The following is a 27,271-nucleotide window of genomic DNA, read 5'->3' on the forward strand; positions in this document are numbered from 1 at the left end:
TCCCATTTAGCATGTCCAATTAATATTGCTCAAAGGGCAGATTTGCATGCCTTCTCTTCTGTAGTACTAGGTAGGAAAAATGTTTCAGCAGTCAGATATAATATCCATTTTCATAAAACATTTAGGGAAAAGAGATATAACTGTTTCACATAAAGCCTATTTAAACACTTCAACTTTCATAATTCTATCAACCCTTACATTTTTATGTTCTGGTTCCAGGAACTTCTCTTTTTCACCCCCAGACCATTTTACCCTCTTGTCAAAAAGGCTTTGGGTTTGCAGCAGGGGATTGAGCCAAGGGACCTGGGCACTTTGGTCAATGTGTCTTGATTAATTACCTCAACATTGCCCCAGGCAATTGTTGATCACCTTTCTCATTTTAATCTTTACCTTTTGATTTTTCAAAAAAATATTGTCCAATCTAAGGTAAATACAGAAAACTGGTTTGGGTTCCTGTAATGTTGGGGGAAAAGCAGGGGCTCACTATGGTCCATCCAGCTTGTGGTAGTGTTGTATTAAGAACTTTGTTTGAACTCTATCAATTTCCAATTAATTCCATTCCATTTCTTTTTTTTTTTTTTTTTTTTTTTTTTTTTTTTTGAGACAGAGTCTCACTCTGTCGCCCAGGCTGGAGTGCGGTGGCACGATCTCGGCTCACTGCAAGTTCTGCCTCCTGGGTTGACGCCATTCTCCTGCCTCAGCCTCCCAAGTAGCTGGGACTACAGGCACCTGCCACCATGCCCGGCTAATTTTTGTATTTTTAGTAGAGACAGGGTTTCACTGTGTTAGCCAGGATGGTCTCAATCTCCTGACCTCATGATCCACCTGCCTCCGCCTCCCAAAGTGCTGGGATTATAGACGTGAGCGACCGTGCCCAGCCAATTCAATTTCTTTTCTTTTTTTTTTGAGATGGAGTCTCCCTCTGTCACCCAGGCTGGAGTGCAGTGGCGCTATCTCGGCTCACTGCAAGCTCCGCCTCCCGGATTCACGCCATTCTCCTCCCTAAGCCTCTAGAGTAGCTGGGACTACAGGCGCCCGCCACCGCTCCCGGCTAATTTTTTGTGTTTTTAGTAGAGATGGGGTTTCACCATGCTAGCCAGGATGGTCTCGATCTCCTGACCTCGTGATTCACCTGCCTCGGCCTCTCAAAGTGCTGGGATTACAGGCGTGAGCCACCGTGCCAGGCCTTCAATTTCTTAATAACCAAGATTTCCACCCTGCTGGGACAAATTCCATGACTCTCCCTTTCTTTTTTTCTTAGTTTCACCCCTTTCAATTTTTAAAAATTTACCTTTTTTAATAACTTTTACAATTTTCACCTCGCTAGGATAAGTCCTTTGACTCTCCTTTTTGCCATTCCCTATGCTCTTGTTAATTAGCCTAATGTTTTTATTAGCATCTGTAAGACCCATGAGGGGAAGTTGACACAGCAAATTTGAGGCTTCCTGAACTTTTAATTTTGCATCAGTAACGAAGTGCCCAAGCAAAAGTCCCTCCTACCCCACCCCCACCCCCTCACTAGACACACACATGCTTAACCACAGCATTTACCATGACCTGGGTAATAGGCATATTGATGGGGTGGATATCCCTGTCATAAAGCCAGTTCCACATGGCTTATAGACAAAGCATATCAGCTGCTTCATCTGGGGTGCTCCACGTAGCATTGGGGCTGACCCCATTCTCAGGGTAAACAGATCTTACAGAGGCTTTTATCCAGTCCAGCAGGCTGGCTGTTCCCTCAGGAATAACCTCCCATGTGTCTGGATCACATACAGCCATCTGTGATAGTTCAGTAGTGAGCTGGGGATCCTGCATCAACCCAAACATGTTTTTCCACTCTGCAGCATTTAAAACCAAAGACACTGCTCCAAATTAGCTACTCTCACAATTCAACTAAAGGTTTTACCCAGGGAGCTGATGATACCTATCTACAAAAGGGAACAATTCCTTCACACAGTACCCTCTGGTTTCAGTAGTTACTTGGTTTTGCCCTTCTCCCACATTGACTACCTTCTTGGCAACCGCAGGTCTCAGAGGTACTTTCTGTTGCCCTGTCATTATTTTCCCCTTTGTAGATAGCTTTGAGGCTAATGATCTGAGCTCAGACGGACCCACATTTGAGCTTGGTCCAGCCTCAAGGCCCAATCTGGCACTCTTACTTTAGCTTTTATAGAGAATAACCAAGGGACTGAATATTTCACTTTTCCTTATTGGTTTGCATTTATTTACGTATCCAGTGAACAGTTCCTTAGGAGTTGGATTTTTCTCTAAATTCTACTCGTAACTCTTAACTTTCAGTAACTGAGCACAGCACAGCTACAGCTCCATACCATAGGGGACCATGCGGCCGCCCAGGAATCAATCAAAAGTTCCTCATTCTCTATCCTTTTATCTTTTCCTTTTCTATCCATCTAGTTTTATCTGTATCATTTTTCATTCATTTTAAAACAACCTTTAAATAGCCTCTAAACTATGTGGTTACTCTTCCTTTATGCAAAAACCTCATCTTCATGTTTTTAATAAACTTCTTTATCAAAACACATCTTTCTTTATTCACTTTCATATAGAATTGTTTCTCTTATATTTAGTAGTTTTAATTACATATATTAACTACTACTTTAACTCTTAGTAACCCTAATTTCCATGGAAAAACCTAGGATTACTTAATTTAACATAACAGACTTTAAGATTTCACATTACTGAAAAGAACTTTAAAACTAGTTTTATTTGAAAGATTACTAAAGTTAGGTGAACTAAAAGGCATTTGAGGTGGTTTCTATATTTCTGATAAGAACTTTTTTTTTTTTTTTTTTTTTTTTTTTTGAGACAGAGTCTCACTGTGTTACCCAGGCTGGAGTACAGTGGCACGATCTCGGCTCACTGTAACCTCTGCCTCCTGGGTTCAAGCAGTTCTGTCTCAGCCTCCTGAGTAGCTGGGACTACAGGCACACACCCCCTGCCTGGCTAATTTTTGTATTTTTTGGTAGAGACGGGGTTTCACCATATTGGTTAGGCTGGTCTTGAACTCCTGACCTGAGGTGATCCACCTGCCTCGGCCTCCCAAAGTGCTGGGATTACAGGAGTGAGCCACTGTGTCCAGCCAGAACTTACTTTTTCTTTAAGCCAAATTAGAGCTCTGTCATATATTTTGATAATGATCTATCACATATACGACACACTAAATATATATAGACATACACACAAACAGAAGCAGATCTTATAGACTTATAAGATTCTTCATTTGCCAGTTCTCAAATAGCTTCTCTCCCACCTTTACACAACCCACCCAAAGACACGACTCAGATGAAACAAGGTGGAGAAGATTTACATCTCAAAAGGCACAGAACTTAGACCTAAGCAGCATTATCTGAAAACAAGATTGCCAGGAAAAATGTCTTCTCTTCAACTTAGCTTGTTTCTTGTATTACTGTCATCAAGGTGTCAGTATATTCTTATATTACTGGCTTCAAGGAACAGGGCCAAGAAAGCATGGAAGTTTTAGGGCCTAAACCACACATTTCTTATCCAAACATGCCAAGAAATGAGTAGCCGTTATAGTAGTAACCACTTGCTTTAACAAGTGCTGTCGGCCACCTCTAACAATACAGCTGTTACCCGTGACTGCTAGCCATTACATACAAGGTCAGCAACTCTCACAGTACAAAGTAATCTCTGGACCCCACCCCCTGCCTCCCCACACACTAACCAGAGATGAGGTAACACAATACAAAAGAGTCCAGTTTTAGACCTGAGTAGAATCTGTCTGCTTACTACCCTTGGGTTTCGTGAGGAAAAAGAGATTCTTCCCCAAAAGAGGAGTCTTTGATGCCGTCTGTTTTCCCCAAGGGATCCCAGGCTGTTGGAATTCCTTTTTTTAGATCCCTCGTGTGGCAAGAAGAAGTAGGAACAGACGGAAGTAAATGGAGAAACAATTTGGTCAGAAGTTTTACAGAGAGTGCAGAGGCCTTAATACATATGTAAACATATGCAGCCCAAATTTCAGTTTTAACTAAGTTTACTTTTGACTGTAGGGCCCTTAAAAAAAACAAGCCTTTTTCCTAATTGTAATTCCTAATCAAGCTGTTTTACTTTTTTTTTTTTTGAAATGGAGTCTCACTCTGTTGCCCAGGCTGGAGTGCAGTGGCACAATCTCCGCCCACTGCAACCTCTGCCTCCTGAATTCAAGCGATTCTCCTGCCTCAGCCTCCTGAGTAAGCTGGGACTACAGGCGCCCGCCACCACACCCAGCTAATATTGTATTTTTAGTAGAGAGGGGGTTTCACCATGTTGGCTAGGCTGGTCTCGAACTCCTGATCTGAAGTGATCACCCGCTTTGACCTCCCAAAGTGCTGGGATTTCAGGAGTGAGCCACCGTGCCTGGCCGGCTGTTTTACTTTTGTGTCTGCTGCTGGCTGGCTTCCGCTACGAGGCGGTCATCTTACCGCACTGGCTGCCCCGCCGCCCTTCCGGGTCAGTGTGATGGTTGGCACTCAGTTCACCATCACTCTAAATCTGCTGGCATTTGGGGTCATCCCCACATTCACAGGGTGGTCCACAATCATCTGAAATGTGAGCCACACCATTCCACGTAGAAGTGGCTGCCCACCACAAGATTTCCTCCATTTCTTGGTCTCTCAGCTCCTGGCCTGGCTTACCACACGTGTCAGGGTAGGCAGGCCTGTGCACACCTACCCCAAAGTCCGAGGAAGCTGAGAGGCCAAAGAAAGAGGCTGATGAATCCCATTCCTCGGAATGAAACATCTAATAGGAACTTATGAACAGACGCCATGTCTGTGCCTTGGATGGTGGCAAGACAAGATAATGGATCCCTGTTCCATTACCCACAGACCCAGCACTTACATACCAGAGGAAAGGAATGTGTAGGACACTTGTAGAGAAAGGCAAGAATGCTATGTGAGTTTGTCTAAGGGCAGGATTTATGGTCAAGGTTGTTTTGATGTAAGGGCAGGATTTACGGTAAGTACATGCTCTTCTTACACAAGGAACAGTAGATAAAATAGTAATATTGGAGGCCATCCCAGAACTGGGGTTAATCAGAAGTCAACGTGGTGGATTAGCATCCAACATGGAGTTGCTTTGGCCTCCGCAGATAGGATTTCTGGCTATTACAGTTGATGTTGCTAAGCCATATTAATCTGCCTCTGCAGATGTCCTACACACTCATCTGTCTTATTTTTCAAGTTAACCTACCCCATTCATTGAGTGGCTACAAAGATTTAATGGTCTGAGCATTTGAAAGTAGGTGGATTTAGCAGTGAAGCAGCATGATTATAAGTTTAATAGAACTAAATGTGCCCCACTAACAGTGTTGGGGTCAGTTATAAAACAAGAAATGCAGGATCCCAAAGAAAGTACACTTATTATTTCTAGTGCTAATGACTTCATTTTGTCATTGACAGACATTTATTGAGCATTAGCACAAAATCATTAACAACAAAAAAAATTGATAATGAGAAAGAACTAGGTGCAAAACTGCGTCTAAAGTTCAGATCTCATTGCGAGAAAACATTTTATAAATTGTCTATAATTGAGCATTTGAAGAGCTTTGTAGGAAATGTTTTTAACTCCTAGGCTTAAATTCAGATCACTTCTGTAGCACAGAAAAATTTTGTAACATATCTGAAACAAACAGGTTCTATGTTAGCCTTATAAATAAATTTAGTTTTATCTTTTATTTTTCTGCATTTCTGTAGGCTGTCAAAATGAGACAGTAGCTGACCGGAGAAGTAGATGTCCTGTCTAGAGAGTATGTGCCTTGGGTACCTTCCTGCTGTCAGGCTCAGCCATTCTATAAGTGTCTGAAAGTAACAGAACCTTTGGAGTAGTACCACTTGGTGTATGTCTTCCATCTGTTCATATTATATGTGCAGCTTCTTGCTTTCTTCAAGTCTTCAGAGCTTTTTAACTAAATTGTTTGATGAGAAATATAGCAAATGGCATATTTAAAATCTTTCTCTTGTTTTACCAAACTTTTGAATGACTTTAGATTCACAAGATTCATCGTGATTCAGGAGACAATTCTCAGACAGGTGAGAATACTTCAATTGAACTCTAACATACTTAGGAGGCAGTTGTGGGTTCAAATGTATACATTTCTCTGAAGAAGTCTAAGTTGACATCTATTACCCCAGAATGTGGAGTGCTAAAATCCACGTGCTCATATCACAAGGTTGGCAAGCCAGAAGAAAAGCAGAAATCCCTTAAAATGTCCTTGAATTTTCCTTTATGGCAACCTTATCATACTGAATGCCTTCCCCATCTTGTTTTTCTTTTCTTGGCTAGATACCATGTAGGACAAATAAACCCAAGAGAGTGGTGGGCCGAAAGTCTAGGGGAGACACTGGTTGAATATGACACAGGTGACAATATAGTAGTTGCTCAACCATGTCCAGTCTCCCTTTTCTTTGCAGTAATTGGTGACTGTACAGTTGGAAAATGTCACTAGGTCCTGGCCTGGGAAGCAGAAGCACCAAGTTCCTATTTCAGTTTCTACTCGCTTATTTCATATGTTGGGCAAGACTCTGCTTGGTTCTTGGCTTCCTCCATAAAAAAAGGAGCTGGACCTGATGACTTCTACAAGTGGAAAGGTCTGGAATTCTCTGATCGTTAGAGGAAAAAAAAAATCAGTCTGTTACCAAGAATTTAAGATTTTTGTTCCTGCAAGAATTGCAACATTCTTTGCCCTGTTGGTGGCTTTCCCAGCCACTAATGCGTAATGTCAGACCCTAGGCTAGTGTTTAGTCTCTCTTCTTGATGAGGTGGATCATATCTAGCATACTTAGAAAGATTTCATTTGCTCTTTCTAAGCTTCAAATTTTTTCATTTGTAAAATGAATTAACAAAAGTCCATCTCATTGTTAACGAGGATTAAAGAAGGAAATGTGTAATGCTTAGCAGTAACTGGCATTTAACTGGTACCTTCCTTCCCCCTTTCTGAAAACTTTCTAGACATGAACAGGCTGGGATAACATAATGACACTTCACACACAGGTGCATTTTCTCTTTCCCTCACTCATACACATACATTTTAGTTAATTTCTTGTAACACTTGAGCAGGGGTATTATTTTAACTAACTTGGGAACTTCTGGGTGCCGCAAATTGTTCTAAGCATTTTCGTGTCCTTTGCAGTGCCCAGCATTGCCTTGTACATAATAGACACTTTGCAGATACTCAGCAAATATTGGTAAATTGAAACCATTCCATCTTGGAAGTACAGTTTCCACCATTCTCTTTTTGATCTTGGGCTACCTACAAAATCTCTCCATGCTTAAATTTATTATCAGTAAAATGGGGATAGCCCTGTGTAGTTTTGAGAATTGTTGTAATTATTGAATGAGACAATTATTTAAAGTACATAGCACAGTGCCTGGCACAAAGTAGGCACTCAGTAAGTGGAGCTATTTTTTTTTTCAATTGGTGGCACATATTCCTTTTTGCCACAGAGTACAGCTGTTTAAATATCCTTTATCCTTTCTCTGGCTTAAGTTTCTAATTCATATAAACATCTGTTGAAAGAATGACCAATGAATTCTTTAATTATGTGGCCTTACTTTAGCCTTTATTGAAGAATAATTTCTCCAAACTTCTAATCACTTCTATTGCTATAAATTCTCTTAATGTTAACTGAGATAAAATCAGGAAGAATAAACATCATCCATCTTTGAATAATTTCTAATGAACGACTTAGAATTCAACCAGCTAGCCTGGGCCACAGCCTTGAAGCTAACCTCTCTACTTTTAGTTTTGTTTAGAAACTACATTTTGAGGAATTCTTGGTTCTTGAATCTTGAATTTAATCTTAAATCTTTAACTTAGATTTAACTTATTACTTGGTAAACAAATAAATGCTAGGACTGTATATGATTATGAAGTCCCTGAATAGGCTAAACCAAGTGTCTCACAAGTGAGCAGTATTAGTTTCGTTTCTCAGGGTTTCAGAAATGCCATGATCCCAACAATATCACTTAAAGTACTATTATTTATAGATAATTGTAAAAATATATATATAGAAACTTATATGCAAAGATAGGTAAACTACCAAGGTAGAATTTGGAAGATAAAAATTAGGAAAAGAGATACTATAATAAATATTTTAAGTTAGATTATTTAAGATAAGGTGCTATAGCTATGGTGTTCAGATTAACCTTATAATAGTTCCACCTTCACTTAATGTTGTATAAAAATAATTCAGTTTTAATTTTTGATTTAATAATTTTTTTTAGTTGAATCAGGTTTTTAGGACACTAAAGTAAATGGTAAAGAAGGTGGTCTAGAAAAGTGTCTAAGACATTATAAAGTGAAAACAGTAAGTAGTAGAACAATGTAACATGATCACATGTCTAAAGACATATGCAAATGAACAGATGTAATTAATAGCCCCCATATGCTACATGCTCACTATGTGGCAGACACTGTTCTAAATGCTATGCATATATTAACTCATTTATTTCTCAAAACAGCCTATAAATGAGATGCTATCATTACCCCCACTTTATAGACAAGGATAATGAGACCCAGAGAAGTTAAGTAACATTCCCAAGATTACATAGCTACTGAGTGGCACAGTAGAAATTTGAATCTTGGCAATTTGGCTCTGGACCTGGTTTCCTTAACTACTAGGCTTCCTGCACCTGCTGTCACTAGGCAATTCTTAAGCGTTATTGCATCTTTTTTTTTTATTCTTGGAATATGATCATTTATTGGCATCTGAGAAGCGCATTCTTCCTGCTGAAATTTGCGTGTCTGCCTCCTCTCTTAGCCTAGTGAGGAGTAATCTGTGTTATGGTTAAATTTCTCTACTCGCTTATGAGTTACTCTCACAGAAGCAAATGCGCTGAAAATGTGTGTTTCTGAAGCCAACACTGCTGCCTTGTCATTTTTTATATCTCAGCGCTCACTGGTGGCATATGCTTTTTCTTAGTTTTTACATTAACATGACCGTGCATTTTCAGTGTTAAATTTAAGTCTGCAAAGACTTAGGCCAAAATTCTTTAAATGTTTGCCTGCCCCCACCACCCTGGAAAACAGGGACAAGGGTGAGAGTTTAGTTATTGAAATTTTGGGGGAATCTAAAACTGTTTTCTTCCTTTCTTGTGATCAGCAGTATGCATCATTTGATGAAATCCATCCTTAAAGAGAATCTAGAAGACCATCTAGAGGTCTGACTTCTCAGAGGTGCCCAAATTCGTCTGAATTAATTTCTTAATTTAAATCTCTATAGGTTTCATTAGTATTATATTTCCTCAAATATCCCCATTTAAAAGCCTTCCCTATCCAGTTGAATATATTGTCTTTCAAGTAAAGATTTAAAGTACTATTATTTATAATTTTAAAAATATATATTGAAACTTTTATGCATGATAGGAAAATCACTAAGGAAGATAAAAATTAGGAAAAGAGATAGTATAATATAAATATTTTAAGCTAGATTATTTAAGATAAGGCGCTATAGCTATGGTATTCAGATTAACTTTATAATAGTTCCACCTTTACTAGTTCAATAGTTCCCCCGAGAATGTCCCTCAAGTTTTAATGTTTATTTTCTTAAATTCTTTTTTTTTTTTTGGAGACAGAGTTTCACTCTTTTTGCCCAGGCTGGGGTGCAACGGCACAATCTCAGCTCACTGCAACCTCTGCCTCCCAGGTTCAAGCGATTCTCCTGCCTCAGCCTCCCGAGTAGCTGGGATTACAGGCATGCACCACCATGCCTGGCTAATTTTTTGTTTGTTTGTTTTTTTGAGACAGTCTCACTCTGTCACCCAGGCTGGAGTGCAGTGGCACGATCTTGGCTCATTGCATGCAACCTCTGCCTGCTGCATTCAAGCGAGTCTCCTGCCTCAGCCTCCCAAGTAGCTGGGATTATAGGCATGCTCAACCATGCCCGGCTAATTTTTGTATTTTTAGTAGAGATGGGGTTTCACCATGTTGGTCAGGCTGGTCTCGAACTCCTGACTTCGTGATCTGTCCGTCTCAGCCTCCCAAAGTGCTGGGATTATAGGCATGAGCCACTGTGCCCAGCCTAATTTTATGTATTTTTTTAGTAGAGACAGGGTTTCTCCATGTTGGTCAGGCTGGTCTCGAACTCCTGACCTCAGGTGATCTGCCCACCTGCCTTGGCCTCCCAAAGTGCTGGGATTACAGGTGTGAGCCCCTGCACCTGGCCTAATGTTTATTTTCAAAATTACATTCATGGAACTAAATAACCCTTGATACTAAGCTATATTACTATGATATAACATGGCATTATCTTAAAAAACCATCATTTAACTAATATGACTATAATTTTTGTCTTTCATGATTTGAAAAGAAAGTGGTTGACTATTTCTTAAAATTATTTTATAGTGCTTAAAAAGTAACCTTGTTTTCTTTAGAGAATAAAGAGAAAACATGTTTGAATCTCTTCTGTGAATATATGGAAAACTAATCACCTTCCCTTTCTAATCTGAAACCCTTAGAGCCTCATTCATTCAGATATAAGAACAGGAGGAAAGAGTCCATTGATGTGAAATCGATATCATCTCGAGGCAGTGATGGTAAGACGTTTTTCAGATTCCTCTGACCTTTTTAAAATGTAGAAAATGATGGAAGAATATGTTAAAAAATTCATCAGCGTATAAACTCCAAAGAGTAAGAGTTCAACAACACCGACTTCTTTTTCAATAAGCTCAAAGGTTTTAGGGTTTTTAATTATTTTAATTATTTTTAAAAACCTTATGCTGTAGTCTTTGTCCTCTCTTTGGAGGGACTCCATGCTTGTTCCTTGATGGCTTGAAGCATGTTGAGTCATAACCACCCAAGCAACTCAGAGTATTAGTAGCTGAACAAGGTCACTCTTGGGTGCTAGAGGCAGAGAAGCAGCCAGTCCTGGCTTCCTAACTCCCAACACAAACCTAGTTTTCCGTGTACCAGCTATATGCACTCACTTCTTAATAAAATGTCACAGAGAAATCGTGAGGCAGAATTTAGCAAAATGTTTCTGCCCTGCAAAGCAGGATTTAGCAAAACATTTTTTGAGTTCCATCAGCCAGGCCTAAGTAAACAACTGGATTTGCAGGGAGATGGAAAACTCAAAGACGATTCGGACATTTCATTCCTTGGTGTCTGGGAAATTTTAAGTCATATATACAGAAATGGAAACGTCTCCAGGTTTTGCTAGGTTGGGGGTTAAGGAAGATGATGATGAATCTTATTTTAATGGAGATGGCTAGGAAGCTAACCTGCAACCCCGGTACTTGGGGCTATAGATGTGGACTTGGCAGTCCTAGAGGTGACAGGTGAAGCCAGGGGCAGAAGAACATCTCTAAGGGGTGTGTGTTGATGTGCATGTAGTGAAAGGACAGAGGGTCTAAGCCTGAGCCTGAAGGCACAGTCTCAGCCAGGGGGTGGGCAGTGGAAATAGGGCCAGTGAAGAGGACAGAAGAGCTGGGGGTGACCATGAGAGTGCAGTGTCACATGAACCAAGAACAAGAGGGGATTGAGAAAGGAAGTGGCCAGAGCAGTGTTAGATGCTATGGATATCAGAGCTCAAGAGCGGACAACAGACTAGTAGATTTCATTCACTCACTTGGTTTTTATTTGGCAAATAGGAGGACAGGTTCTGGGGTGTGAGGAGGGGATGGTTAGTGCCTGTGATAGAAAAGAGAGACGAGGCTGGTAACTTAAGCGAGTCAACAGAAAGGACAAGGGAGGGAACTTCCAGTCCTTCTGTACACCGTGGGAAGACTGAGTATGAAAGTGGCTGACATAGGCCAAGTGCGGTGGCTCATGCCTATAATCCCAGCACTTTGGGAGGCTGAGGCAGGCGGATCACCTGAGGTCAGGAGTTCGAGGCCAGCCTGATCAACATGGTGAAACTTCCTCTCTACTAAAAATACAAAATTAGCTGGGCATGGTGACGCATGCCTGTAATCCCAGCTACTCAGGAGGCTGAGGCATGGGATTCGCTTGAATCCGGGAGGCAGAGGTTGTAGTGAGCTAGATCATGCCTCCAGCCTGGGCAACAAGAGCGAAACTCCATCTCAAAAAAAAAAAAAAAAAAAAAAAAAAAGTGGTTGACATAGCAAGGACCAAAGATGCTAGAGACAAGATGATAATTCACAGGGCATGTGAGGGACAGAAACCAATAATATAAAGAGAATATGAATCCAGAGATTTTTGAGATGGATTGAGTGGACAGATAGAATATTTTAGTCTGAGAGGATAAGGGATGAGGGAATTTGAACTGGATTCACTGTTTTTGGAGCAGAACTTGAAGGGGACTGTCTTCTTTGCAGTATGGGCACAGTGGAGGCTGAAGAGTATGCAGGTCTGCAATGGCTGCTGCACTAGCAGCAGGGGGGACCCCAGAGGTGGCTGAGCAGGAGGCAGGCTCTGATGTGGGGTGGGTTCAGTGATCCCATCCATGAAATGGGACTCCCCCTCCTGCCTGCCTCAGAGGGGGTGGTAGGAAGATCTGATGAGAACAGTGCTTTTCAAGTCAAGCTTCTACCCTTGGCATCTTAAACCAAGTATGAACATTAACTATTCAGAAAAATAAAAGATTTTCTAAAAAATGAAAGCTTCTGTAGATTTGAACTAGAACTTCCATGGGTTTCTGGGAGTTAAGAGCCTAAAGGCATGGGCAGGCAGAGTGACTGGCCCTAATTCGGACTGAGAATGGGCTCAATCCTCCGCCCTGACCCTAACCATGAACTGCCTCCCCTCTCAAGCTGGCTGCACAGTCATCTGGTTATACGGCCAGCAGCTTAGGACTGAAAGTCATGGAACTGCAAAAGTTGGGTTTGGGTGACTTGGGGGAAAGTGAGCCCTGTGGGGGTCATTAAGCTGTTGGAATGAGGCCTTTTTGGGACCTCGTCAACCTTCTCTGAAATCCCCCTTGTGGACTTGGGGCTCGCCAAGCCCTCCTGCCTCCAAAGTTCCAGGCCAGATCGCCTTTCCAGACTCAAGCAAGTAGCGGTTGGGCTATCAGCCTTGGCAGAAGAGATGGGTGAATTCATGGCTTTTTAGGTGGGAGGGTGGTCCTGTGAGAAGTGGGCCCTGGTCCATGGGACTCCTTTGCTGCACTTAGCCACACTGAGCCACCGGAACTGGACACAGCTTTCTTGCCTTCTCCCCAGCACCAAGCCTGCAGAATCGTCGCTATCCGTCCATGGCGAGGATCCACTCCATGACCATCGAGGCTCCCATCACAAAGGTGAGTGGTGGCTGCTGCCTGCACTCTGCAGTCAGGGGCCCTCACACAGGGCTGTGCTCTGAAAATACATCGCACTGACATCATGGAGCTCAGTCTAGTGGAAGAAGCAAATAACAGGCAAATAAACACATAACAAATAAACACCTCGTCCCAAGTCACAATCAGGGCAGTGAAGGAAAACAACCGGGTTCTGTGAGAGAAAATTAGAGTAGGTTGGAGGAGAAGGGGTGGTCAGGGAAACTCTCAGTCATGTTTGAAGCAAGTCTTGAAGCATAAGATGTTACTCAGGAGAAGAAGGAAGAGAAGACTCCAGGTAGCAGGAACAGCAAGGGAAAAGGCACTGCGATGGGCAAAGAGGGACTGGAACATTTAAGGTGCTGAAAGAAAGTCGGAGTGGCCGGAGCTTGGTAAGCAAGTGAGAGAGGAGGAGGATGTAGGTTGTACAGGGCTCAGCTCATTCTGGACAGCAGGGACATAGTTAGGAGTTTATGTCTTAGTTTATGTGCACTGGAAACCATTGAAGAGTTTCAGGTTTGGGGTGGGTAATGTGACCAGATATGTTTGTTGAAAAGAACACCTAGCTTCTGTGCAAATAATGGATTGGAGGTGGCAAGAGAACAAGTCAGTTAGGGGGCTATTCTAGAAGTAGCTGAGCTAGAATATTATAGCTGTGGAGGTGGAGAGACATGAATAGATCAAGAAATATTTTGAGGCAGACCAATAGGACTTGGCGATGAATTATATTGCCAGGGTAGGGAGAGGAATGAGGAAAAGTATTATGTCAGGCATGGCCCTCCCAGGTTTTTGGTGTGAGCATGAGGTGCTTTCTTGATAGAACGTGACATGAGGTAGAAGTGCTTTCTTTTGCAGTGTAGAAACCACAGAAGGTGAACAGCTTTTGTCTTCGATTTATTTGTTGTGTGTGTTTCTGTGCTTTCTGTGGGGAGAGGGGAACAAGACCATAGTTTAGTGTTAGACCTGTGAGATATTCCAGTAGGTATGTCAGGTAGGGAATTGAATGTACAAGCCTGGAGGTCAAAGGAAGTTGAGGGCTGGGAGGTATATCGAAAGTCCCTAGCTATAGGTGTCCAAAGTCGTGGAGACAAAATATCATTTCTGGAAGCGAGAGAGTGAGAGAGGGGCCCAGAACAGATCTCTGAGCAACTCCAATCTGTAGAGGAGGGTCAGGGGAGGTGAATCCGCAAGGGAGCCTGGGGAAGCCTACTCACTGAGGTAGGAGAACATCCACCAGGAGCCGGCAGGGAGAAAAGCATGCTTCGGGAAGAAGGGCGGTGCCGTGAAAGCACTGGTCATTTTGAATAAGAGATGGTTACCCACTGATTTCTTTTGGATTCTGGGCATATATATGACTTTGGGGAAGTAGAACCCTATTATCCTCAGATGTATTCTTTCTTCACTCCCTTAGGTTATAAATATAATCAATGCAGCTCAAGAAAACAGCCCAGTCACAGTAGCGGAAGCCTTGGACAGAGTTCTAGAGATTTTACGGACCACAGAACTGTACTCCCCTCAACTGGGTACCAAAGATGAAGATCCCCACACCAGTGATCTTGTTGGAGGCCTGATGACTGTGAGTGATGAGGCAAAACCTGAAAAGCAAGAGAGGTGTCCGGGGCCTCTAGAGTGCAGCTGATGTGGAAACTGTTACCTGTGGTTGCAGAAGTACCTGTTATATAGACTAACGTTAGCATAACCAGAAGCAACTGCATCGGAATTTATGTATAACATGTGCAGTGGTATTTGAGTGACTCTTGCATTTGTCTTTCCATGAGGCTGGCCTACCATAGCCATGGGGACAGTGTTTCAGAATTCCTATGACTGCAGGGAGTCATTGGGCAACTGATGGAGGGCTCAATGTGCGAGATGGGGCTTTGCAGGCTCTTGATTATTCCTGCTTTCCCTTGATCTGGTATAGTATTGGATTTCATTTCCATGGACCTCAGACTCCTCATGTAATGAAAGGGTTTATTGTTAGACTATAGCATTTAATCTTAACTATAGAATCCTTTAAAGTTTGTATAGAAGTTCCATTTATAAGGTAAAAGCAGACTGGGGCTGTTCTGGCTCAGGGAGGGGAAGGGGAGAAGGAACCTCTCACTGCCACATTCCAAAAAGAACCATTTATACCACCAAGAGTAGCTGGCTTCTAGCGACTCATCCTGTTCTAGTGTTTTGCTGTGATCTATTTGGCTTTCATAATTATCTATCAGCAAGTAAAGAAAAGGAAAAAAATTCAAATTATTTATTTGAGTTCCCCATCAGAGTCTGAAGCTAGAATTCTTTAGAAAAAAAGTCCAGAAGTCATGTATGAGTTTGACTTTGAAGGTTTCTGTCCAGCCCTGCCGTCAAATGCTGAATGTTGACTGGCTTTCCCCTCCATTCTCCACCTGGAACTTGAGGGCCTCCTTGTTTCTTTCTTGCCCCTGGGCTGGCCTGTTAACTCCATCTAATGCAGTGCAGACCTCAGCTTCTAAGCAGCACTGCCAAGGGCTCTGCAAGAAGGTGGCCACCGTAGAGCTGCAGTGGGAGGGGTCTGGCTCTGGGAGCAAGCCATGTTCCCTCCCTCCCCTGCTGCTGATGCAGGACAGGCAAGTCCCCAAACTGGGGCTCAGCCAGGGAGGGTTCTTGGCTTCGCCCAGGAAATAATTCAAGGGCAAGCTGGTGGTGTTAAACAGCAACTTCTATTGAAGCAGCAGTTGCACTGCAGCGGCAGAGGGACTGCTTGCTGCTTGCAGGGCGGGGCTACCCCATGGGCAGTGTGCCCCTGGTAGCAGCTCAGAGGCAGTGCTGCACTCATCTTTGTATCCACTTTTCATTACATGCAAATGAAGGGGCAATTTTTGCAGATATTTCTAGAATGAGGGTGGTAACTTCTGGGTTGTTGCCATGGAAAGGGTGGAAATGTCTGGGTGTTGCCATGGCAACGGTAAACTGGCATGCTGGTGGGCATAGCTTCTGGGGAGGTGCTTCTGCCCTGTTCTACCTAGTCCTCAATTTGGCCCCATGTCTGAGTCCCTCCTCCTACCTCACTGCCATACCATCGTGGGTTTCCTCTCCAGAGGATGCTGTGAGGAACCAGTGAGTGATTGCACCTCAATTTTACATGGTTTTGGGGAAGCGGAGTGAGAGAAGAGCAAGGAAAAACAAGAATCTCTTGCCATACACACCTTAGAGGCAGGACAATTGTGGCTGTTGGTACTTGTGTATTTACTCAATTTTTAAAATTAAGCTTTTGGCCTAAAGATCCAACATGTAACTTCAGGGGAGTCCTTTGTTAATTAATACTACTTTAAACCTTAGCACACATCGTCTGGGAATGACAAGCATTTATTTTTATTTTATTTTATTTTATTTTATTATTATTATACTTTAAGTTTTAGGGTACATGTGCACAACGTGCAGGTTTGTTACATATGTATACATGTGCCATGTTGGTGTGCATTTCTAAATGACTTACAAGCAAAGATGTAGATAATTTAGGTACTCAGAGATCGAAGGTGGAGGGAAGGAAAGTGAGATTCAGGAACACTTGGGGACTAGTTCAAGAGCCAGGACATGGCCAAGCATTGGAATTTCGTCCACTCTCTTAACACTGCATCTCCGAGGACCTCAAGCCCAGAAACTCTTCTATAAAAGGCAAGCAGCAATGCTCATGTTTCAAAACATAAAATACAGCTGGGGAAAAATTAGTTGGGATATTAGTCAAAAAATAGCTCAATCTTTTTAAAACTTTATATTAGAAGGTAATCCCCTAAATATGGCTGATGGCTTCAACTCCTCAAAATGTAAGTCTAAAAACACAATTAACACAGTCCCTCTGAGGGTGAGGGGGATCCCATCAAGATCTGAAGCAAGGTCACTCCTGTGATTTTGCCTGTGTAGCTTGAAAATACCAGGAGAGGAAGATGGCCTCATAACAGAGTCAACCCACAGCTCACCGTGAGTCCTGACACAGTCACATCCACTCTATCCCAGTTCTCCACTTTCTGGGGCTAATAGTTACAGAAGGGAGAGTATCATCTGTCTTATAACTGTTCTGATTTAATTTTGAGCTTTGCTTCAACTTAGACTTCCAGATTGGTTGGGTTATTCAGGATTCAAATCTCTTTCACTAATAAAAAAAAAAAAAAAAGAGAATGATAATGGATATAAAGCATGCTTCTAACAGGCTCTTCCTTTATTCCAGGATGGCTTGAGAAGGCTGTCAGGAAACGAGTATGTGTTTACTAAGAGTAAGTTTTCATCTATCTACTTGTTACTGTAACCTGTCTCCAGCCTGTGCTGTCCCCACTGTTGTGATTATTGTTCTGGGAGCTGTTACTTCCAGCTCGTCCCATTTGAGTTTAAGCATCAATATGGTCTACATTTAAAATTTGTCTCCTAATTAAAATTACTTCTCTGAGCACAGTTAGAGTAAGAATTGCAAATCTCTATACATTTAGAGTTAAAGTGAATTATTTTTCTATTTGAGGGTCTTGAAGTTCAATAACAGAAAAATCAGGTACAAGACTTTTTTTCTAGTAGTAACCATGAAGATGATGACAGACACCTGGGCACTCAAGATTCCACAATTAACCAGCCTCCCCCATCCCATCTGTTTGCTCAGATGTGCACCAGAGTCACAGTCACCTTGCAATGCCAATAACCATCAATGATGTTCCCCCTTGTATCTCTCAATTACTTGATAATGAGGAGAGCTGGGACTTCAACATCTTTGAATTGGAAGCCATTACGCATAAAAGGTATGTGACTTCTCTGGCTAAAGGCAGAGCAGGATTGATGGCTATGCTCAAACTCACATTTGGAAACTTTGAGGGAGACATGTTTTTGCTGTGAGAGACCTCACGGGTTCTGGCTCTCATGCCATGTTAGAGTAGTGTTGAATGAGCAGAGAGGCTGTGGCCCCTGAGTGAGATCCTTTGTGGAGAGTATTAGTAAGATGTGGGATCTGCCTGAGTATCCACAGCTCCCTCCTTTGTGCTAGTGAGCCAAGAGTTCTAAGAATCCTCAAACTTGTCGAAGCTCTACCCTACAGAATGGAATTGAGAGCACTATAGGTTTTTTTTTTTTCCTGATCCATCCTGTAGACAGAGGAAACATTAGATAACTAAAAGGTCTTTTTCTATACTAGGAGAAGGCTGTTTCTTCCCAGGGGTGGATATCAATGATTCTCACTTGCAACGTAAATAAGTAACAGGACTCTAAATGATAGGACTTTGGGACCATCCAAGCTGTTTCTTTAGGCTTAGTCACTTCCTTAGGGAGCATAAATAAAGTGCAAGGTTAATGTGGAAGTGGGGATGGAGAGGGACTGCCAGGCTCATTTCTAGGTTGTCAGAGCCACTGAGGGGCCTATGATTTAGAGATCATCTAGAAATAATTTGAATGTACTACCATGAAGCATCTAGTTCCAAAGAGGTGGTTGGTGAGAAGGAGAGATCCTACCTCCTAATTTTTAGAGGAGATGCTTTTAAACCCCTGTGTGTGTGAAGCTATCATCAGAAGAAAAATGCTTCCATGCCCCACTATCATCAAAGAAAACAGTTTCTGGGCCAGTGAATACAATGAGCCAGGGTGGGTTTTCCTATTTTTCAGGCCATTGGTTTACCTGGGCTTAAAGGTCTTCTCTCGGTTTGGAGTATGTGAATTTTTAAACTGTTCTGAAACCACTCTTCGTGCCTGGTTCCAAGTGATCGAAGCCAACTACCACTCTTCCAATGCCTACCACAACTCCACCCATGCTGCCGACGTCCTGCACGCCACCGCTTTCTTCCTTGGAAAGGAAAGAGTAAAGGTAGGATTTTGATATCATGACCTAGTTACCTGCCTGGATTGGAGATCCAAGAACTTAATCTTAGTAAATACATTAGGCAAACAGCTGTTCTGCAACCAAGTTGACAGCTTTTTAAAAAAATTTTTTTTGTTGCCGAATCGACTAGTCACTTTGGTGTTGTAAAGACATGGACTTTCTGCTAGCCCTCCCCTCCCCCAAATACTTAAAATAATAATTATATCACCACAGAGACTCCTTTATATGCATGGCAGATCATGAACCCATTTGCCAAATGTTAGCTAGGAGCTGTGTTACTGGGTTGCAGGACAGAACTTAATTATTACAGCAAATGGTTACTAGATCTATAGGTTAAATTTTAGTATCAGGATTTGGCCATTGGTAGATTACAATCCAGATATTAATAATAGCCATTCCGCATTCTGCACTGATTCACATACATTTATGTTTGTGTTTTGTGTAGGTGTGAATGTGCCTATCTGTATATTAATGACTTTTGCATAATTCTGAAAGAGTTCCATATCCCTTAGTCTTACAGTTCAATACTGTCATGTACCACTGCTGATTTGTAGGGCAGCCCTAGGAACCCCTTGCCCTTTACATAAGGGCAGCCCTATTTAAGGCTGGCAAGAGATCCCCATCTCTCATCCTCCCCAGCTACCATCACTTGCACACCAAAGCTTATACATTCTTTTGCTACAACTAGAACTAAAACTTAAATTTTAAATACCCCTGGGAGAAGTGCCATATGGGGATTGAAATTCACATCAATCTGTAAATGCCTGACATTAGATCATTTTCTTAGAACAGGTGTTGATGAGGGATTAAGATCCTAGGTACTTAAGAGCTATAGTGAGACAGGTAGAAGCAGAAATGGCATGAAAACAGGAAGGGGGATGTGGGTAAGGTTTTCTTTTCAGTTTTGCCAACAGCATCCTGATATTTATTCACTTTCATCAGCAAGGAAACAATGTAGCCCAAGAATGATGCTTTTGAATAATTTTGTCTTCTACTTTTAGAAAACTAATAGTGATATCAACCTATGTTTCTATAACACCTTTCTTTGAGGAGCGAAAACACCCTGGATTCCTACTACAGGTTCATGCTCCTCTTTTTAAAATTTTTTTATTTTTTTGAGATGGAGTCTTACACTGTTGCCCAGGCTGGAGTGCAGTGGCACGATCTCAGCTCACTGCAAACTCCACCTCCCAGGTTCCAACAGTTCTTCTGCCTCAGCCTCCTGAGTAGCTGGGACTACAGGCGTGGGTGGGCCACCACGCCCAGCTAATTTTTTTTTTTTTTTTTTGTATTTTTAGTAGAGACAGGGTTTCACCATGTTGGCCAGGATGGTCTCAATCTCCTGACCTCGTGATCCACCCGCTTCAGCCTCCCAAAGTGCTGAGATTACAGGTGTGAGCTGTGCCTGGCCCATGCTCCTCTCTTTTATACCACATGATATTTCACAGCTGAAGCCACATGTTACCAGTTGAGAACAGCACCCAACTCATTAATGCCAAGACCAAGGTGATCAATAGCCTCTGCAGTCTTGAGTTAGAGGTGAACCTCACTCAAGCGGAACCACTCTAGGAAAACATTGATTAAATCTTTGGTAAATTAGGGAATGCTTAGTAACTTGATCATATCTTACTATCTTCCTCCAAAATATGTTTAAATTGTGAGTTCTGCTAGTGTATTTGGAGTCTGATTAGATTTCTCAAATGACAGCAATAGAAACAAATTTAAGATTGGACAGAATATGTTTACAATTCAAAAAACATTTTCTCGGCCGGGCGTGGTGGCTCACGCTTGTAATCCCAGCACTTTGGGAGGCCGAGGCGGGTGGATCACGAGGTCAGGAGATCAAGACCATGGTGAAACCCCGTCTCTACTAAAAATACAAAAAATTAGCCGGGCGTGGTGGCGGGCGCCTGTAGTCCCAGCTACTCGGAGAGGCTGAGGCAGGAGAATGGCGTGAACCCGGGAGGTGGAGCTTGCAGTGAGCCGAGATCGCGCCACTGCACTCCAGCCTGGGCGACAGAGTGAGACTCCGTCTCAAAAAAAATAAAATATTTAAAAAAAAAAAACAAAAACTTTTCTCATGCTGGCAGCCCCTGCCAGAGAATCAGAAAACTTAGAGCTGCGAGGAAGCTTGGAGAACTGAGCTGGAAGGGGTTTCTGTGCTCAGAGGTTTGGTTACCTGCCTGTGATCACTGGTGGGTCCATCATGAGGTGCTTCCAGAAAGATTTACTCCTGAGGCCTCTTCTACCAGGTCTGCTGGCACTGACAGAGGGTCAAGTATTTTCTTACCTCTCTTGTGTCATCTGTCACCCCTAATTTCTTTGTGATAAACTTTTTTTTTTTTTTTTTTTTTTGAGATGAAGTCTCACTCTGTCACCCAGGCTGGAGTGTAATGGCGCGATCTTGGCTCACTGCAACCTCTGCCTCCCAGGTTCAAGCGATTCTTCTGCCTCAGCCTCCCGAGTAGCTGGGATTACAGGCACATGCCAAGCCCAGGCTAATTTTTGTGTGTTTAGTAGAGATGGGGTTTCGCTATGTTGGTCAGGCTCATCTTGAACTCCTGACCTCAGATAATCCACCTGCCTCAGCCTCCCAAGCTGCTGGGATTACAGGTGTGAGCCACTGCTTCCAGCCAGGCTAAAATTCTTAATGTCACTATGACAAAGCATGCCTAACCCAGCTGTAGAGCTAGCATGCCCAGGGCTAACAGCCCCTTCAGTTGGTGACAGACCCCATCCTCTCCCCGTGTTACCCAATTCCAGGGAACTATTCCAAGTGGAGAAGCCAGGATAACAAGCATTCCTTTATTAGTATCTGGGCATACATGAATATTTATCCTGAATAAGAAACTATTTGAAAGGCAGATCTAGAATGAAACCCTTCTGGCCAACTTTCCTCAGTGTGATCCATATCTACTCCTACTGGTTAAAGAGGGAAAAAACTATGCAGAGGTAACTGCACCTCCACGGGACTAGAATTTCGCCAGTTGTGGGTTTGGTGGGGCTTTCTTCCATGGACACTTCTTTCTCGACATAGGGCCTTGCTACTCTCCTCTGCTAGTGAGCTAGCCTGTCTTCCTTCCCTACCTCCCAGCCATTTCTGGTCTGACAAGGCCTTGTTGGTGCTCACCTAAACTGCAGGACCCATTATTGGTATCTTTGTAAAAGTCCCTGAGGGCATGGTTTAAATCAGTGTTAGCTGGAAGGAAAGACATGTTTCTTCTAGTGCTATTTATGTTTTCTACCCCAGTTAATTGAATCTATTTCATTGAAGAATTAAAAAATAAACAGGCCTGAGACTCCAAGCAGGATTGAACATACCACAGGGGCACTAGCTGGAGGCCCAGAGATTGGGCCCTGTGGGTTCTCTCAGGTACAGTCAGTGAAGGTGGAGCCCAGGTTGGGGCTGTCCTGGGTCCTGAGCCTGGAGATCGCTGAACATACCTGCAGGTGACCGTGGCCTCTCCTGAACAGCAGTGAAATGGGCCAAATAGTGCTTGCTTGCCCTGGGCACTGCAGAATCAATCTCTGAGAACAGCTAAGAAGAGTAACTTCTGCTGTCCCTATTCAGGAAGGCTAGTTGTGTTGATTGGAGTCACCCCAGGGTTGCTCACCTGCTCCATGGGGTCAGCGTTGGGAATGGAAATGACTCCCTTCTGGTGGAGACAGAGCTTTCGGGGAAGCCTGCTAAACCAACACAAGCATGTGCAGCCCCTTGGCCATCAGGGTGCCGTTGCAGGACAGGGCTGAGCTACAGGTTCCTCTTCTTCACCTGAGCAGCAGCTCTTCCTCCTGTAGGCCTAGGAGAGCAAATTTTGGGAATCCCAAAAATGATGACCTCCCCACCCCCCACATCCTGGGGACCACTTTCCCTCTCACTCACTATCCCTTCAGCCACAATGATGTTGCTTATGTTTCCTGAACAGACCTTTTTTGTTTGACTTCAGGAACGTCATGCAGGCTTTTCTTTCTGCCTGGAATTGCCCTCTTGCTGCTTGTTGCCTGGACAATTTCTGCTTCTCCTTCAGTCTCAGCAGAAAAATCACTTCCTTGGAAGTGACCACCCTCGAGATTTATGTTATCCAATATGGTAGCCATCAGCCTCTCATGGCTGCTAAATAGAATTTAAAATGCAGTTTGTCAGTTGTACTGGCTACCTTTCAAGTGTCCAGTAGCTGCATGTGACTAGGAGTTACTTCATCAGATAGCACAAATAGAACACATTCCTGTCATGGCAAAAAATACATTAGACAGTGCTGCCCTAAACTAGACCAGGCCTCATGGTTATACTCCCAAAGCATCTGTACTTTCCTTCTTAGCACGTCTCACAGCAAGTTACTTCTCTTTGTGTTTTTAAATGTATTTGTCTCTCTCCCTCTACATTACAAACTCCATCGTGCAGACTGTGCCAGTGTTAATCATCATTGCAGCTCTGGCACTATGCAGTGATAACTGGTACCTGGTAGGCACTCAATGAATAATAAATTCCTAGTACAACATCTCTTACATAACAGTAGCCCATCTGATAACTCCCTCCTAAAGCTGCAGGCTCAAAAACACTTGTATCCCCGGATGCTCTGGTTTGTTTCTTTAATTACATAATGAGAGCTTTCGAATTAGGGTTTCCCTTTTTGCCTTTGCTGCCTGCTAGCCCAAAGCTGCATTTTGTTCTTGTTTGCAAGAACCCCCTTAGCCTTAATTTTCCTGGCGAAGTTATTCTTCTTCCCCTTGGTCGTCTTTTACTGCTTGGTCCTCTTTTTCTTGGTACTCTTTTACAGCGCTAGTCATTTCACCATTGTATGAATAATTTTGTTGTATCTGAGCCATTTGCTACCAGCACACTCAAAATCTTTTCAGAACCAGGCAAATTGGTAATAGTTGTGATCACAGGCCACTTTCTGCTGTGGCAGAAATACCATACAGTGGGCAATTCAAACGGCTTGTTTGGCCTCTTCCTGCAGAAGCAGCTGATGGCCCCTGGAGAAAGAATTAAGTATCTGTTGTAACTGTGGCTCAGGTTTCCCTCCAGATAACAGACAGCACGGTAAAGCGATGCTGCATGTCAGAGGCCGCCTCTCCACATCTAGGTCAGAAGGCTCAGCTGGCTAAAAACGTTCTGAAAATCTCAAATCCCCTGACCCGACCCTCCACACAGACAAGGATGGATGTGGGTCTCCAAGATCCAGTGGGTAATGCTCAACCTTGCCTCCCCGTATCCCAGGGCAGCCTCGATCAGCTGGATGAGGTGGCAGCCCTCATTGCTGCCACGGTCCATGACGTGGATCACCCGGGAAGGACCAACTCTTTCCTCTGCAATGCAGGCAGCGAGCTTGCTGTGCTCTACAATGACACTGCTGTTCTGGAGAGTCACCACACCGCCCTGGCCTTCCAGCTCACGGTCAAGGACACCAAATGCAACATTTTCAAGAATATTGACAGGTTTGTTGTGCTTGGGCTCCTGGGCTCAGGTTTGTGAAGTTTAAGTGGGAAACTCAGTTTTCCCAAATACTTAGTTTCCTCTTAGGGGAAAGGGAAAATAATAGCTGTCCCGCTGTATCAGATGATAAAATAACCTTGCCCTTCACTTAATTTGACTTTTCAGACTGCCTTTATGTTTTGAAATCTCATTTGGTCTTCAGTGAGTTCATAAAAATGTTTTATACACTGCAGAACACTACATAAATATTGATTGTATTATTACTAAGTACACCAGATATTTTTACCCTCCTACGAGGACATCCTGTCTTTTGTGTAACTCGAGGAGAATGTATCCACCCCCATCTTTCCCTAGCTCAATTTCTGGCCGCTTAAAATACTCCCTCATGAGTAGGTCCCACAGAGCGGGAGCACGAAGGGTTGGGCAGGTTCCCCCAGCCCCGCATTCTCCTCTGATGAGAGTGGGTTATACGTGAGCAGGTCCTCTTGCCTGCCAGCACCTTGCAGTCAGGCTGTGGGTATTTCCCACACAGCACCAGCCAGGCTGGTGCACAGATGCCTGGGAAGGGGGCAGTGTACAGAGAGCATGGAGCTCACTCGGGCCTCAGGAATGCTGGTCTATGAGAACCTATTGGTTTGGTCTCCAGAAAACTGGGAAGACATGGAAATGAGTTATTCCAGCTTTGGCTTCAGTTTCATCAGTATCGAGGATGAGTTTTTAAACTTTTGCAGAAAAAATTCTTTCCAGTAGCCAATTTTATTCAAGAGGCATTCTGGCTCTTGAAGTTAGAAAACGACAACAGAATTGGATGGTTAATTTGGGGCAGGGTTGTTGCTTCATTCATTACAATTTCTATCTGCTGCAATCTAGAGAATTACTTATTAACAGGAAAGTCTTCCAATGCCATCAGTGAAAGAGGCTGTGGCCATCCTGTGCGATGGGAATCCCTGTGTTTGCACAGAGTGCAGTGGGCCAGCTTATGTGGCTGCCGTGCCAGCCTGCCATTTCCTGCCACCTTACTGTTTTGATGTTCTCAAGGGAAGGGAGAGGGGAGTCACCTTGTCAGATAAATGTCTACCATGTGACAGGTACCTTCTCTCTTTTTTAAAATACTCACAAATCACATAAGGGTCAGCTATCACTGGGGAAAATGGAATAGCATCTGCAGGTCTTGCTTACTAGGAGGACGAGCAGGTAAACCCTTCTTGTGATCTGCACACATTTCTTAACTCTGTGCCCCAGCTTCCTCCTAGGTTGTGAGGAGTGTAGTGAAATGGTGGCAGAATAGTTATAATTCGAGACACGCTGTGAACAAGCCCCTTTGTCTTCTGGTTATTTTAGGAACCATTATCGAACGCTGCGCCAGGCTATTATTGACATGGTTTTGGCAACAGAGATGACAAAACACTTTGAACATGTGAATAAGTTTGTGAACAGCATCAACAAGCCAATGGCAGCTGAGGTGAGTACTGCTTTCCATGCCATAAGGCACATCCAAGTACATTTCCATAAGAGCCTGCTCTGGCCCTGAAGCATTTTCTCTCCCACTCAGATGCAAGGTGGTTATTTGCTTGGAGTTGGTAAAGGGCTGAAAGGACTGGCCACTTGTTTTCCTTGGGGATGAGAATAAACTGTGTCCACAGCAACTCTGAGCTCCTTGAAAGGAAGGCCCTGAGAAAAAGCCAGTACTGACCAAAAAAGCTAGGCCCAAAGAATATGGAAGGAGCCTCAGACGAGCAGAGACTGGCATAAATGGTGGTATTTTAGAGAATCCAAAGCCTTTACTTCTCTGTTCACTGAGCTCTTGGAAAACCTCAAAGTTGGAGGGTGTTTTAAAAAACAATGTTCCTGATTCACATTAAAAGCATACCGGTACCTGAAGACTATCATAAAACTGGGAGTGACTGGAAAGCAGATGCATTTATTGTGTTTTCCTTTTTTAAAACCTACTCCTGTACCTTGGACCTGCCTTAAGGTCCTTACCAATGTGGGTTTTAGGAACATGAAACAGAAGGTTCACACCTAATAAGATCCACTGTTCTCTGAAGCCATGAAGCTGTTCATAACCCCATAAAGGTAGAAAAGCTTTCCGCTCATTCCTGTTGGGCAGCAGAGGTTGGCAAACTGGATGAATGTGAATGATCATCATGAGGAACTTGATCACTAAGGAGACTGTGTGTGTAGACCCATCCCATGACCAGTCTGGATGGAGGGACAGTGTCTACCTCACCTATTTAAGCCCCTTCCCCCAGGGATTCCACAGCACAACACCAGAGCGCTCTCCTTCCACAGAGGACTTACAGGAGCAAGGATCTGGGGATTTAGAGAAGGAAAAGTACAGAGATTCATAGAACTTTAGAACTGGGAAGGTCATCCACCCATGTAAGCCCCCAACTCTGCACTGAAACTTACTATTAACTGCAGTATTTATAGTAAACAGTATTACTTTGATAAGTAATCAAAAACCTCCAGAACATATTCTGCCCATTCATAGTCTAACAAATAGGTCCAGTCTTAAACCCCCCAAATGTCATGCAGCCTTTTGGCTTGGCAGAGCTCTGGAGACCTAATTGTTTTCATACAATCAATTTGATGGTGTCTTTAAAAGTGGAGAATAACAATCTTTCAGGTTCTATGTAAATGGCCTGTGATGTGTGTACCAACTCGTGTCCTGGCCACATGGCTCAGGACACTGACATCACCACTAGGTGTGGACCAGTCTTTCTAAACATGGCTGAACACACCTGCTCCTGACCACTTCCTAGTCCAAGGACCCCACACCTACCT

General features: G+C 43.1%; 1 protein-coding gene across 16 annotated transcripts in view; it reads left to right on the forward strand.

The window, feature by feature from the left end:
• PDE8B (phosphodiesterase 8B) overlaps nucleotides 1–27,271 on the forward strand; it is a 254,887-nt gene that overhangs the window by 220,605 nt on the left and 7,011 nt on the right. For 15 of the 16 annotated variants that reach the window (XM_055232603.1, XM_055232606.1, XM_055232605.1 and 12 more), the window contains 9 exons: nucleotides 6,011–6,053; nucleotides 10,480–10,557; nucleotides 13,141–13,217; nucleotides 14,644–14,808; nucleotides 17,425–17,470; nucleotides 17,845–17,980; nucleotides 18,834–19,032; nucleotides 24,269–24,486; nucleotides 25,826–25,946. In XM_055232603.1, coding sequence (XP_055088578.1) covers nucleotides 6,011–6,053; nucleotides 10,480–10,557; nucleotides 13,141–13,217; nucleotides 14,644–14,808; nucleotides 17,425–17,470; nucleotides 17,845–17,980; nucleotides 18,834–19,032; nucleotides 24,269–24,486; nucleotides 25,826–25,946 — 1,083 coding nt within the window. The remainder of the gene's footprint in view (nucleotides 1–6,010; nucleotides 6,054–10,479; nucleotides 10,558–13,140; nucleotides 13,218–14,643; nucleotides 14,809–17,424; nucleotides 17,471–17,844; nucleotides 17,981–18,833; nucleotides 19,033–24,268; nucleotides 24,487–25,825; nucleotides 25,947–27,271) is intronic. The other variant, XM_055232599.2, reaches the window with a different exon arrangement.

This window comes from Symphalangus syndactylus, chromosome 11 (assembly GCF_028878055.3).
Source record: "Symphalangus syndactylus isolate Jambi chromosome 11, NHGRI_mSymSyn1-v2.1_pri, whole genome shotgun sequence".
NCBI classification, from domain to species: domain Eukaryota; kingdom Metazoa; phylum Chordata; class Mammalia; order Primates; family Hylobatidae; genus Symphalangus; species Symphalangus syndactylus.